Genomic DNA, 13,048 nt, shown 5'->3' on the forward strand with positions numbered 1-13,048 from the left:
TAATCCAATTGCTGGATTATTAAACCAACTGACACACACTGACCCTCACTGTCTCAGTCCTAGGTATTGCATGGAAATTGGAAATGACTCAATTAGAAAGACAAATAATAATAAAATAAAATAATAAACTAATCAAAATGACTGTCTGCTTCCACTCTTTTGGCCTGTTAGCCTGTGTTGTAAACACTTGACAAGGTGCTGACTGTCTCTTATCATCTTCACCCTTCTCACCCTTCACTGTAGCACTCTTAGATGTGTGTGAGTGTGTGTGTGTGTGTATGTACGTAAGTAGGAGACAGGAAGAGAGAGCACTTAATGTATTTCAGAGGTTGAAAATATGAACCTGGTTTTCTGTGCATTATAACACACTATTCTCTGTCTTTATTCCCTTTTCTCTCTCTCTCTCTCTCTCTCTCCTCCTCCCTCTCTCTCCCAGCAGCAGGTTCCACTGCTAACTCCAGTGCGGGAGCTATGAGTTCTCTGGGTTCTTTGGGGACTCTGCAGGGGCTGGCCGGGGCCACCGTCGGGCTCAACAACATTAATGCACTAGCAGGTAGCGTCAACAGTGAGTATAGCCCTGCATCCGCCTCACCCATTCCACTCCAGTACGCCCACATACGCCCGCTGTGTGACGCCCAGAGAGACACCCACTCACTGAACACACACACACACACACACACACACACACACACACATGCTGCCTTTAGCTGCACATCGGATATTTCCCAAATCATAAATGACCTAAGCATATTTATTTTTCCCCTCAAGATACACGAGGCACAAATCCGTAACTGACCTAAATTGGAGGTTTGATATGTACTAGGCCAAGCCAGGAAATCATACCCTAGTCCGCCACAGACGGGACATACGTTATCACGTATCATAATATTACGTGTGTCACCCCTGAATGAAATGGAAAATTAAGAAGTGCCCCCAGGCTAACTGATCACTGCTAAAACTGAGCTGTATTTGTAAAAATACATTAAAATTGTTTCAAACTTGTAATGGAAAGAGATTCTGAAGAAATGTTCGGGTGTAACCTTTATGTTGGAGGTCATGTTTACGATAATTCTGAGAGCATGTAAAGGCAGCAACACACATTTCCACACAGAGATAACAGAGATAGACTTAACAAAAGGAGGGCATCTCTCTGGGTCTAATGGGAGTTTGCTGTTTGTGTAGTCTGTGTGTGTGTTTGGGGTCTACAGCGGTGGAGAGAGAAACTTAAAACTCAAAAATGAGCCTAGGGTTTTTAAGACCTATTATAAAATACTACAATATAAATAATACAAAAAATAACAACTACTGTAAATGATTCAGTAACTACTGTAAATTATTCAGTAACTGCTAGAAATGATTCAGTAACTGCTAGAAATTATTCAGTAACTTATTCAGTAACTGCTGTAGGTTATTCAGTAGCTCCTAATTATTCAATAACTGCTAGAAATGATTCAGTAACTGCTAGAAATGATTCAGTAACTTATTCAGTAACTGCTGTAGGTTATTCAGTAGCTCCTAATTATTCAATAACTGCTAGAAATGATTCAATAACTGCTAGAAATGATTCAGTAACTGCTAGAAATAATTCAGTAACTGCTAGAAATGATTCAGTAACTGCTAGAAATAATTCAGTAACTGCTAGAAATGATTCAGTAACTTATTCAGTAACTGCTGTAGGTTATTCAGTAGCTCCTAATTATTCAATAACTGCTAGAAATGATTCAATAACTGCTAGAAATGATTCAGTAACTGCTAGAAATAATTCAGTAACTGCTAGAAATGATTCAGTAACTGCTAGAAATAATTCAGTAACTGCTAGAAATAATTCAGTAACTGCTAGAAATGATTCAGTAACTTATTCAGTAACTGCTGTAGGTTATTCAGTAGCTCCTAATTATTCAATAACTGCTAGAAATGATTCAATAACTGCTAGAAATGATTCAGTAACTGCTAGAAATAATTCAGTAACTGCTAGAAATGATTCAGTAACTGCTAGAAATGATTCAGTAACTGCTAGAAATGATTCAGTAACTGCTAGAAATGATTCAGTAACTGCTGTAGGTTATTCAGTAGCTCCTGATGATTCAGTAACTGCTAGAAATTACTTAGAAATTATTGTAGATTATTCAGTAGAACCCGATAATGTAGTAACTGCCATTCATTATTCAGTAACTTACATTAATTATGCATTAACTACTACACATTGATTCAACAATGATGTGCAATTATTTATTAACTGCTAAAAATGATTGAGGAGCTCCTTATTATTCAGTTCCTACTAGAAACTATAAATCCCTGCATTACCCACTAAAAATAAAATAAATAATTTCATCAACTTTTATAAATTGTTTATTAACTATTATACAATTACTCAGTAGTGCCTAATTGTTTAATACATTGTCACTAGGTTCACTCACTATCTTAACTGCCCCTTGCATTAGATATATTAGCTAGCTAACGGGCCCCACAGTAGCCCATTTATATAACATAAACACCAAACTGAGGATGAATAAAGAGTTCAAAGACTCCAAAAAATAAATAACTAATAAATATTTTTTTTTGCATACTTTCAAGCAAAACGTCGAGTAAAAGTAAAATGATTGTACTTTAATTAAAAAGTTACTGTTATGGTAAAAAAAGATATCATCATTACAAGAGCAGCTGTGATTTATTTACTTTCCACCTTGGCTGTTTGTCTGTGTGCTTATGCGTGCGTGTGTGTGTGTGTGTGTCTCTGTGTGTAAGTATCTGTGTGTGTGTGTGTGTGTGTCTGTGTGTAAGTATCTGTGTGTGTGTGTATCTATGCTTCTTGTATTCTCTGGTTTACATTTTTGTCCCGGTCAGGAAATGAATCAATTTTCAATTCATGAATCGGTTTAACTGAATCGGTCTCATGAAGTGGGTTTGCATTCGTTCCCTGATCCGAGTTTTTTATTCGTCTCTGGCATCAGTGTGTGTGAACGTGCAGCAAACTCCTCCTCGCCCCGTCTCCACACACACATTCACGCACCTGACACTCCGCTAAACCATCGCTCTGTCCTTCTGTACACTCGTTTTGTAGCGCTGACTGTATCGCTGTTGTAAGGTCGCCAGCTTTTGTGTGTGTTTGTGTGTGTGTTTGTGTCTGGCTTTGTATTATACCATTTATGAAACCGAGCAAATCTCGCTTTTGTGCTGCCGTGGTTGCGTGTCCACGAAAATGAGGGGAATGTTTCAGTGAAGGTTCCACTAGGTTCTGGATGTGGTTCTAGATTCACTGTTTAAACGAGTTAGTGATTCAGAGAGTGATGTTTGTTATTCAGAAGGTTGATTTGGGCCGTAAATATAACCGGGAAGGAAACCAGCGACTATCTGCCCGAGTTAAAGACAGCTGGACGCGACAGCGGTGTGTAGCCAGGAACGTCCAGCTAGGCTCAGATCACAAGCCTCATATCTGGGAGCACAGAGTCGAGTTTGAGCCACTGTTTTCAGGCTCATTTAGTCGACTGGCTCATCCAGGTTTGCTTGCTTTAGCATGTCGCTGAATTCGCAATGACAGGGCCCGTTTTCTGTCCCACCCGTTTTCAGAGCGTGACTTCACAACACAACGTTTCGGTGGCTGGATTTCAGGTGTTTCTGTGACTTGCAGCAAATCCATTAGCTTTTCTTCTCTTTATCTCTCAGCAGATTGTAAAAGGAAGCTCTGCTGAATTTCTACTGTATCAGTTTGTACAGTCAGTCGCACAACAGCTCTTTCCCGCTTTTGAGGTTTAGCAGCATTCACACTGAACCCCAGCACTGCCACTCAGTCGGTCTGTTAGCCGCTCACTGACTACCCCCACCTGTGACATCACGTGCATACCCCCTACTGGAAGTATCAACGTATCATATCAGTATGAGCCTACACGCCAGTATTCCAGGCTATTCCACTCAAGATTAGATTCATTTACAGACATGAAATCATAACACATAACAAACAATATCAGCTTGTCACAAAAGTATCAAAGAGTAATCCAGCTCGGAAAGAAAAGTCCTGTATATCAAATCAAATATAATTAATATCAATGACGTCTTAATGAATACAGCGAACTCAGACAGGAAATACATGGTTCTGGACGATGTAGATCTGAATTCGGTTAATAATTCAATTCAACTCCAATTATTATCTCAAACATATTGAGTCGCGTAGGATCACCAGGCGTGAGTGCTATCTCATATAATACTTTGTAAAATCAACCCTTTATATACATTTATATACATTTGCACACACAATTCCACACACACCCACAGCACTGTGCAGAGATTTTAAGCACCTACGAGCATTACTGAAACCCATGTCTCTCAGCAGCGAGCGAGTTTCTCCTGTAGAAGCTCCAGATCTCATGTGAACAGATAAAGCAGGTAAATTTTTCGGGGACAAATATATTATGACAAACTGAGAAAAAAAACCCATAATGCTGGATATAGATATGGGGAGATACTTAAGGTTGCAGTATCGGTGTCTGACATGGAAAAGTAGTATAATGCCACCCCTAGGTATTATATCACACTGCTGGAGGGAGAAAGACTGGGTAGCCTAAAGTGTGTGTGTGTGTGTGTGTGTGTGTGTGTGTGTGTGTAATTTGGTTTTCAATTAACCATTAACATTTATGGGAAAGAGTGTGGTTAGTGCGACACTCATTTACATTGCTTATGTGTATGTGTGTGTGTGTATGTGTGTGTGTGTGCGTGTGCATACATTTGTATGTGAATGACCTGATCCTGATGTCTCCATCGTTCCGAAATGACCTTTTGGCCAGGTTTCTGGTTTTATAAATCAAGCTCCCTCAAACAGAACATCATCCATTTTACATTCATTCAAATGGCTTTCTCACACATACTCACTCTCTCTCACAGACACACACACACACACACTGCTCATTTAAGAGGCTGTATAGTTTAATTGAATACTAAAGGTCAGTATCGTAATTATTGCAGAATAAATGAGGAAGCCGCAGTCTAAGCGTCCCGCTCATCATTTATTGTTTGCAGGCCGTCATGGCAAAAGGCCAGCCAGTAAATATGTATGAATCGGTCACATTCACACACACATACACACCCACCCAGACACACACACACACACAATTAGAGCGTGCTTGGATCTTGTACTTAGTAGACGGAACTAATTGTTTTACATATTGGGTCTGAATGGATCGAGTTCGAATTGAATAGAAATGATTTGTTTTTTTAATGGTTTGGGCTTCAATTAAGGCTCTTCTAAAGCTGAGATCTGCTGCTGCTTCTCTTTAAGCAAGATTGCTGACAAATCGCTTATTATGAAGCTCTCTAACCTATAAAAGTCACCGTTATTGCAGCTGTAATTTTGATTAACGATTTTACGACTACAGTTTAGAAGTAGGAGATTATTTTATTAGTCTGAAATTTGATAAAAAGGTACCTCTGCGCATAATCCTGCTTTCATCATTTCACATCAATACAAAGTGTGAAAGAGGTTCAGACGCAAACCTATCAATATTGAAATCAACCCTTTATATACATTTATATACATTATATAGATTTTAGGCACCTACGAGCATTACTGAAACCCATGTCTCTCAGCAGCGAGCGAGTTTCTCCTGTAGAAGCTCCAGAACAGATCAGAACAGATAAAGCAGGTGAAGATGAATCCAGTGAAAAGGAGAAACAAGAGCTTCTCATTCTGAAGAAAGAAAGTAGTGAGAACTTGTCGGTGAGCTAGTCTGAAGAACAGAGCTCGGTTCCTCCAGGTTTCTCCTGGACGTCCCCCAGTCCAGCCAACCATGCACTGACTCAGGAGGGCATAAATGCGAATGTGGGAAGAAAAACAAAGAGAATGAGGAGACATAAAGAGAATGATGGACAAACATGAGGAGAATAAGGGGACAAAAATGACAAATGATCAGAGTGATGGGGACATATATAAAGAGAATGAGGGATAACAATTAAGAGAATGGGGACAAAATGATGAGAATAGGTGCAGAGAAATGAAAAGAATGAGGGGACAACATTGAAGAGAATGTGGGAGGAGAAATGAAGAGTATGAGGGGACAGGAATTAAGAGAGTGAGGAGACAAAACTGAGAAGAATGTGAGAGGAGAAATGAATTTGGGGGGACAAAGGAGAATGAGGGACACGAATGAAGACCAAGAAAAAAGGAGAAACAAGAGCTTCTCATTCTGAAGAAAGAAAGTAGTGAGATCTTGTCGGTGAGCTAGTCTGAAGAACAGAGCTCGGTTCCTCCAGGTTTCTCCTGGACGCCCCACAGTCCAGCCAGCACAGCGTGGAGGATGTGTTTAACTCCATCAGCAGCAGCAGCAGCAGCTCACCTGATTTACCATCATTAAGCCCTGATTTACAACCAAACCAGGTGTTGAAGAAGGAGAACTCTGAATAACACTAGACTCCATAAGGAGAAGCACCACTTTTTTATCAATGTTATTTGGGTTTATTCCAAATAGGAAATAAACACTTGCTGGCCAAATAAGCAAAAAGCCAAAGTGGCCACATTCTTCGAACGCCCTAGAAGAGCAATTACCCCTAAATCTGGGTAATCTTAGTCTTGTCTCATATGGATATCTCAGGGCCTTTTTGAGCCTGTTTGTAGTGATCGGCCCACGTTCATTGCATAAAGCACGTTGTCTGCGTGAAAACCCACCCTGTGGTCGGATTATGATAGGATTGCTCATGTGACGATCGTTAAATGAGAGGTGGTCAGAGACGGCCAGAGCCAGACAACCATGATGAGACACTGCTGTTTACAGCTGTTGTTACATAACGCAGATCTTATCCGGTCAAATTAAATCCAGATACAATCTGGAAACAAAGTGTGTGTTAATCTCTGTTAGCCTCTAGCACGTCTGGCTGGATTCACCTATAGTCTAGTCCTTGTCTGTGACTTTAGGAATGTGTACCACACGCATCAAAAACAGCATATGTTTTGAACGTCTGGTGAAATGGGCTTCATACTGAGTTCATACAGAAGAACCCGGCAGGTGTTGCCAACTTCATTTGCGGCCTTGCGTCAAGAGGTTTGTGCCTGTACAGAGGGGGGCGGGTGTGACACTTTTGACAGCTTGTTAAAGGATGAATATTCAGAGCTCCTAAGACAAAGGCAGGGAGTGCTGTTCGGGCTCGTTATCAGTGTGAGCGTGATGTGCTGCTGCTGTGACGTAGTTTTTGCATGTGTTGGCCACGCTTTCCACTCGCTTACACTGTTATGTGCAATCGATGGTATTTATCTTCTGTCCATGTATGTGTGCGTGTGTGTGGCGTGAGAACACTGTGTTTACGGTGGTCTTTACTGCGTATACTAGATTGTGAGTTGTTATTTGTGTTGCGTGTTGTATTGTCCTGGGTGTTAACCTGTTGTTTTGTGCATCTACAGCGTGTATATCGTGTCTGTCTGTATTTCCATGTTTCTGTGTGAGTGTCGTGCTGTGATGTAGACAAAAAAAAAAAAAAAAAACACACTCCCCCAGTCCCAAGCGCTAACGAGTAAGTGCACTTCTTTTTTCTTTATTGTTGGGTTTTATGTAAAGTTGCTCACATGCTCTCAGGTATGGCTGCCCTGAACGGAGGTTTGGGCAGCACTGCGCTCAGTAACGGCTCGGCTGGGCCCATGGACGCTCTCACCCAGGCTTACTCAGGGATCCAGCAGTATGCAGCAGCAGCCCTGCCAACCCTATACAGCCAGTCTCTACTGCAGCAGCAGAGCGCCGCCGGCAGCCAGAAAGAGGGTAAGGCTGCACACGGACAGTACGCACAGTAATACACTAGGGTAGAGGTCTTCAATTCTGGACCTTGAGTCCAGGTTCTAGACCGGGAAGGTATGGCACAGGGCGGACAATCGGTTACATCAGCGGTGCAGCCTGTATCTCACATATTCCAGCTCCTTTAGTCTGTAGGTTCTTAAAGCACAAATCTGAAGAACATCAAATCATAGCCTAGTTTTTAGTCACATACACTGTATGTCCAAATGTTTGTGGACACCCTTTCTAATGAATGCATTGGCTACTTTAAGCTGCACCCATTACTGACACAGATGTGCAAATGCACACACACACACAGCTTGTCTAGTCCCTGTAGTACTGCCAACAGAATAGGACTGAACCTATTGGCACCATGCTGCCTAATGCCAGGCGTGGGCTAGAGGGGTATAAGGCCCCCCAGCATTGAGCTGTGGAGCAGTGGAAGAACTGTGTTCTCTGGAGTGATGGATGGTGGAGCTCCATCCAGTACGTTTGTCCGTATAGTGTCCTTACTATACTATCATTTGCACACTAGACCTGGTTCACCTCATCATTACCTCCACATAAAACACACAAGCAGTAAAGCGACTACATTAAAATCTGTCTCAGCCTTCTGACCTACAGTCACTGCTCATGCACGCCTGTTTTCATTGCACTACTGTTTTCTTATTTATACCATAAAGTGTCCCCATTTGTTCTTACAGTCTGAGAACTTTTCACATTTTTGCAGAGAGTGAAACAAAGCATACACAGAGAACAGTCCCACATGGTCAGTCAGGGAATATTTCAGAACCATAAACATAAACTAAAACTGCACCCCTCCTCTCAAAAAGTACTACTTATTGGATTTGCAGAATATTGAAAAAAAACTGACATTGCAATATTTTGTTTATGTTTTGTTTATGTATTGCAATATTAAAAACACAGAAATTGCACCAAATTTCTCCAGAAGTCAGTGATCCAACATGTCAGAAGTGCACTGTATCCAATATTGGAGTAAAATAAACAATATTTGGTAGATATGTCATAAAATATGAGAACAGGGTGATTTTCCTTCTCCTTTCCATATTAAACAAATATCAAATTAAACAAAACATATAAAAAAAAACCCCAAAAAACAATATATTGTATATATATATATATAAATATGTTATTTAGCTCGAACCCCTATATAGACACTGTAGAGGCACTAGGCACCATGTGCAGTCACACACAGGCATACCTAAAGTCAGTTCTCTGACCATAGGTCACTGAGTTACAATGAGAGGAGTGGTATTTTAAATTTTAACCCTATTTCACAGCCCAGGGATAAAAGGATCAGTTGAAGCTTTAAAATAAATGTGTGTGTGTGTGTGTGTGTGTGTGTGTCTGCACAGGACCAGAAGGGGCCAACCTTTTCATCTATCACCTGCCGCAGGAGTTCGGGGACCAGGACATTCTGCAGATGTTCATGCCTTTCGGAAACGTAGTGTCGGCCAAAGTCTTCATCGACAAACAGACCAATCTGAGCAAGTGCTTCGGTATGGAGGACACACACACACACACACACACACACACACACGAACACTCAAATTTATTAACATCTCTACTCATTCTATTTGTATTGCCCTTTATACAGAGAAACCTATATTTTAAACATACACACACACACACGTTGTATCAGCTGAAGTGTATTAAAGCTCTTAGCAGTAAAGTGGCGGCTCTGAAAGCGCACACAACAAAAATCAAACAGAGCAGCACTGCTTCTATTAATTGCCGTTTCATCCAACTCAGTCCTGATTTTTCTCTCTTCTTGTGTTTTTATCATGTGTGTTTTCTCTCGCGCGCTCTCTCGCTCTCTACAGTAGTTTATTTATAGCTACTCTGGCAATATCGCAAGTGAACCATCCATACCAGTAACGCTACAAAACCACTCGTAAACACTTAGGACCCAAAAAAATCAGTATTATGGAAGAATAATCATTGTTGTTTATCTTTCTGTGTGTTCTGGGTCTATACTACTATACATACATACATACATATATATATATATATATATACATACACTAAATTTTCCTATTAATAATGCATGATGTATATTTTACACACAATTTATACAAAATATCTTTACCTTGTGATTCAGAAATTCAACTTACATTTTACATGCCTACTCTCATAGCTATAAAATCAACGGCATAGGCCTGTTTTCTGTAGAATATGTTATTTCAGCATTTAAAAAAATAAAAACATGTATGCCTGTTCCAATATTCTGGTCTCTGGGCACTGTTACACCTGACTTAACACTTAACATCACATCAAATCTGCGAACAGTTGTAATAAAAAGCATGTGACCTGCACTCAGCGATGTCACTTCCTCTGTGGAATGTCACATTTCTTCTCTCATTATTTTGTATATACTGTTGAGGGTAAATATATCAGATTTATTATTGAGTGATATTGAGTAAATCCCTCATGTAATTCGTAATAAAAGGTAATTTGTAGAAAGTCACTTTTTATTGTATTTTTCTTTTTTTAAATACTAACACAGTGTTTTACGGAGTAAAAAAACTATATTTACTTTAAAAGTAAAACGTTTTTCTCTCTCTGCCTCTCAGGTTTCGTCAGCTATGACAATCCTGTGTCCGCGCAGGCTGCCATTCAGGCGATGAACGGTTTTCAGATTGGAATGAAGCGCCTGAAGGTGCAGTTGAAGCGCTCCAAGAACGACAGCAAGCCCTACTGATCTTAGTGCTAGGGCCAGTCCTCTCTCTCTTTACACTGCTAGGGTAAGTCCCCACCGCTGCCACGGCAACCACACTGGGACCCCGGGAGGGAAGGGGGGAACACGGGGGGGACGTTTCACCCTTACACCACTAGAGGGAGCTACTTTCCCCAAATGTTCTTTTTAAAGCTTTTTTGATGGCAGTATTATTATTATTATTATTATTATTATTATTATTTGGTTTCTATTTTCACATGAACGCTTCCATTTTTGCCATTATTTTGTATGACTTGCGATGAATGATTAGCTACTATTGCTAGTTTTTTTTTTAATTATTATTATTATTCTGATTATTTTGAGTTGTGTAGACTATTTAATTTAATTTGTTTTTTTTGTGTTTTTAAGTAAATATTTATATGATGCCTATTTCGTTTCATGATGACGACAACAACAGCAGAAAGGAAAGATCTCTAAACTACGATTAGTTTCTCTTTGTGAACTTGAGGCTTGTGAGAACGCGTAGGAATGGGTCAGACCTGAGCAAAAGCACCAATATGCACGTTAAACCTTTTTATTTATTTATTTGTTGTTGTTTTTGGTTTTTTTGCCCTTTGACCTCTGGTATCGGCTGCGGGCTCCGCTGCTTCTTTGACCCCTTGGCCCACCGGCACCAGAGAGAAAAGGGTTAAACCCGCTGTGGCCTCTCTGTAGTCGAACGGCAACAAACTGCCAAAACAGACTCTCCACAAACACTTGCCATTAAACAAACTTCTTTCTTTTTGTTGATTTTCTTTGATTTGTGTCAGACGGGACTACTTTTCATTTAGCAAAAATTAGTACCTTAGTTCACACGTTTATGGGTCCGAGCGTTGCGGTTTTTTGTCACACAGAGCATTTTTGTGTAGAGCATTTAACAAAAAAAAGAAGAAGAGATTTTGATCTGTTGATGGCTTAAAAAAAAGAAACTAACAAAGCGTTCTAAGTTTCGGGGTGGGCGGGGTTAAAACTGAAAATACTTGATGTTTATCGAAAGAAAAAAAAATCAAAGTACAGAAAGCCACAGGCCTGTAAATTTTATTTGTAAAAAAAGCAGTTCTATTTTTATACAGAATTTCTACTGCCTCTGAAGTAAAAGACTTTATTTATTATGGTTAAGTTATTGGGTTCCTAAAGACGTGCTCTCACTATTTGGAGCCTTGTTCAGTCTTCTGAAGCCACACAACCTGTTGTGTGAAGAGAACACAGAATCACCCCCTCTTTCCTATCTCTCCTACCATCCCCCTACATTCTCTTTACCTCTCTCTCTCTCTCTCTCTCTCTCTCTTTCTTTCTCTCTCCATCCCATCCACACCTTTCTCCCTTCCCCTTTTCCTCCATCTGTCATGTTAAACTTCTGTCTTATGGGGCTGCATGATGGCCACAACAAAACGACGACGCTGTCCGTTGCGGTTGTTAATCCGAATTCGTCTCGTCACGTCTCAGCCTGCAGAAATGCCTTACTGTTCGTTAGGCGGGCTGAACTTCTGTCGTTAGTCCTCGATAAGAACAGCACAGACTGATCAGCGATGGTAAAGCACACCACTCAAACATGGTGGCGGTAGTGCAGTGCTGAATAGACTAATCCAACTGAAAATGCAGCATAAACACCACTGCCTTTTTATATTCAACCAACTGCAGAGGCCAAAATGACCAATAGTGTGAAGCCCTACTTCTCAGCTTTCTTCTTCTATCCACCCCCCCCCTCTTCCTCTCTTACGTACTTTCTATCTCTCTCATTCCCTCATTCCCTCCCACACTCTGTCCCTCCTCATGAGTAGTGGCACTTCATATGTGCGACCTCTTTCTCGCTCCTTCTCCTTATGTTTCATTTAGCTTCGTCTGGTGTTTTGTTTCGTTTGTGCGTTTCAAAAAAATTCGGATATTTATCCCCCTTCCCCAAAACCACGATCCATCCAGCTGTCTCAAACAGGGGACGAGTAACTGATGGATACTTTTGGGTGCTATGTGTGTGCGTGTTGGTGTGTGTATGTGTGCGGTTGTGTGTGTGAGTGTATCATTTCCGTATATGTTTACTCATTTGAAATATGTGTTAAAAAATATATATATTTAAAAAGTTAAAAATAATAATAATTTAAAAAAAAAATCCTCTATTGAGAATGGTTCTGTTGGTGCACAGCTGGTCAGTAGCGCTGTTGTTGTTGTCGTCGTTTTTGTTGTTGTTGTTGACGTTATCGTTGTTTGTCGTTTGTTGTTCTCATGGTTTTAATGCTGTAGTTGTGTGCCAGAGCTGTGTGTGTAACTCTCCTCTCCCGTTTTCTTCCCTAGAACTCATCTCCATGACTCTTTGCTCATCGTTTGCCTAGCATGTCTACGTGGCGTTCAAAAAAAAAAAAAAAAAAAAAAAAAAAAAAAAAAATCCTCTCATCGTCTCGTCATTGTTTCCGATGTCTTTCTGAGTTCTCCTGATCATAACCTGGTCTCCTCCTACTGATCTCTCAACTTTTGATCTTAGCTTGATCTTTTTTTTTTTCTTTTTGGGATTTTTTGTTTGTTTGTTTGTTTGTCTGCATGTGACCTCATTTGAGCTTATATTTTGGTTCGT

At 40.3% G+C, this 13,048-nt stretch overlaps 1 protein-coding gene across 17 annotated transcripts in view; it reads left to right on the plus strand.

Annotated features, from left to right (window-relative positions):
• celf2 (cugbp, Elav-like family member 2) overlaps positions 1 to 13,048 on the plus strand; it is a 39,910-nt gene that overhangs the window by 21,993 nt on the left and 4,869 nt on the right. For 3 of the 17 annotated variants that reach the window (XM_072674130.1, XM_072674139.1, XM_072674140.1), the window contains 4 exons: positions 440 to 565; positions 7,536 to 7,733; positions 9,122 to 9,265; positions 10,340 to 13,048. The exon at positions 10,340 to 13,048 is cut by the window's right edge and continues 4,869 nt beyond it. In XM_072674130.1, the coding sequence (XP_072530231.1) occupies positions 440 to 565; positions 7,536 to 7,733; positions 9,122 to 9,265; positions 10,340 to 10,467 (596 nt within the window). In that variant the 3' untranslated portion in view covers positions 10,468 to 13,048. Of the gene's footprint in view, positions 1 to 436; positions 566 to 7,535; positions 7,734 to 9,121; positions 9,266 to 10,339 lie in introns of all 17 variants that reach the window. The other 14 variants (XM_072674143.1, XM_072674142.1, XM_072674144.1 and 11 more) reach the window with 7 other exon arrangements.

Source organism: Salminus brasiliensis, chromosome 2 (genome assembly GCF_030463535.1).
Source record: "Salminus brasiliensis chromosome 2, fSalBra1.hap2, whole genome shotgun sequence".
NCBI lineage: Eukaryota > Metazoa > Chordata > Actinopteri > Characiformes > Bryconidae > Salminus > Salminus brasiliensis.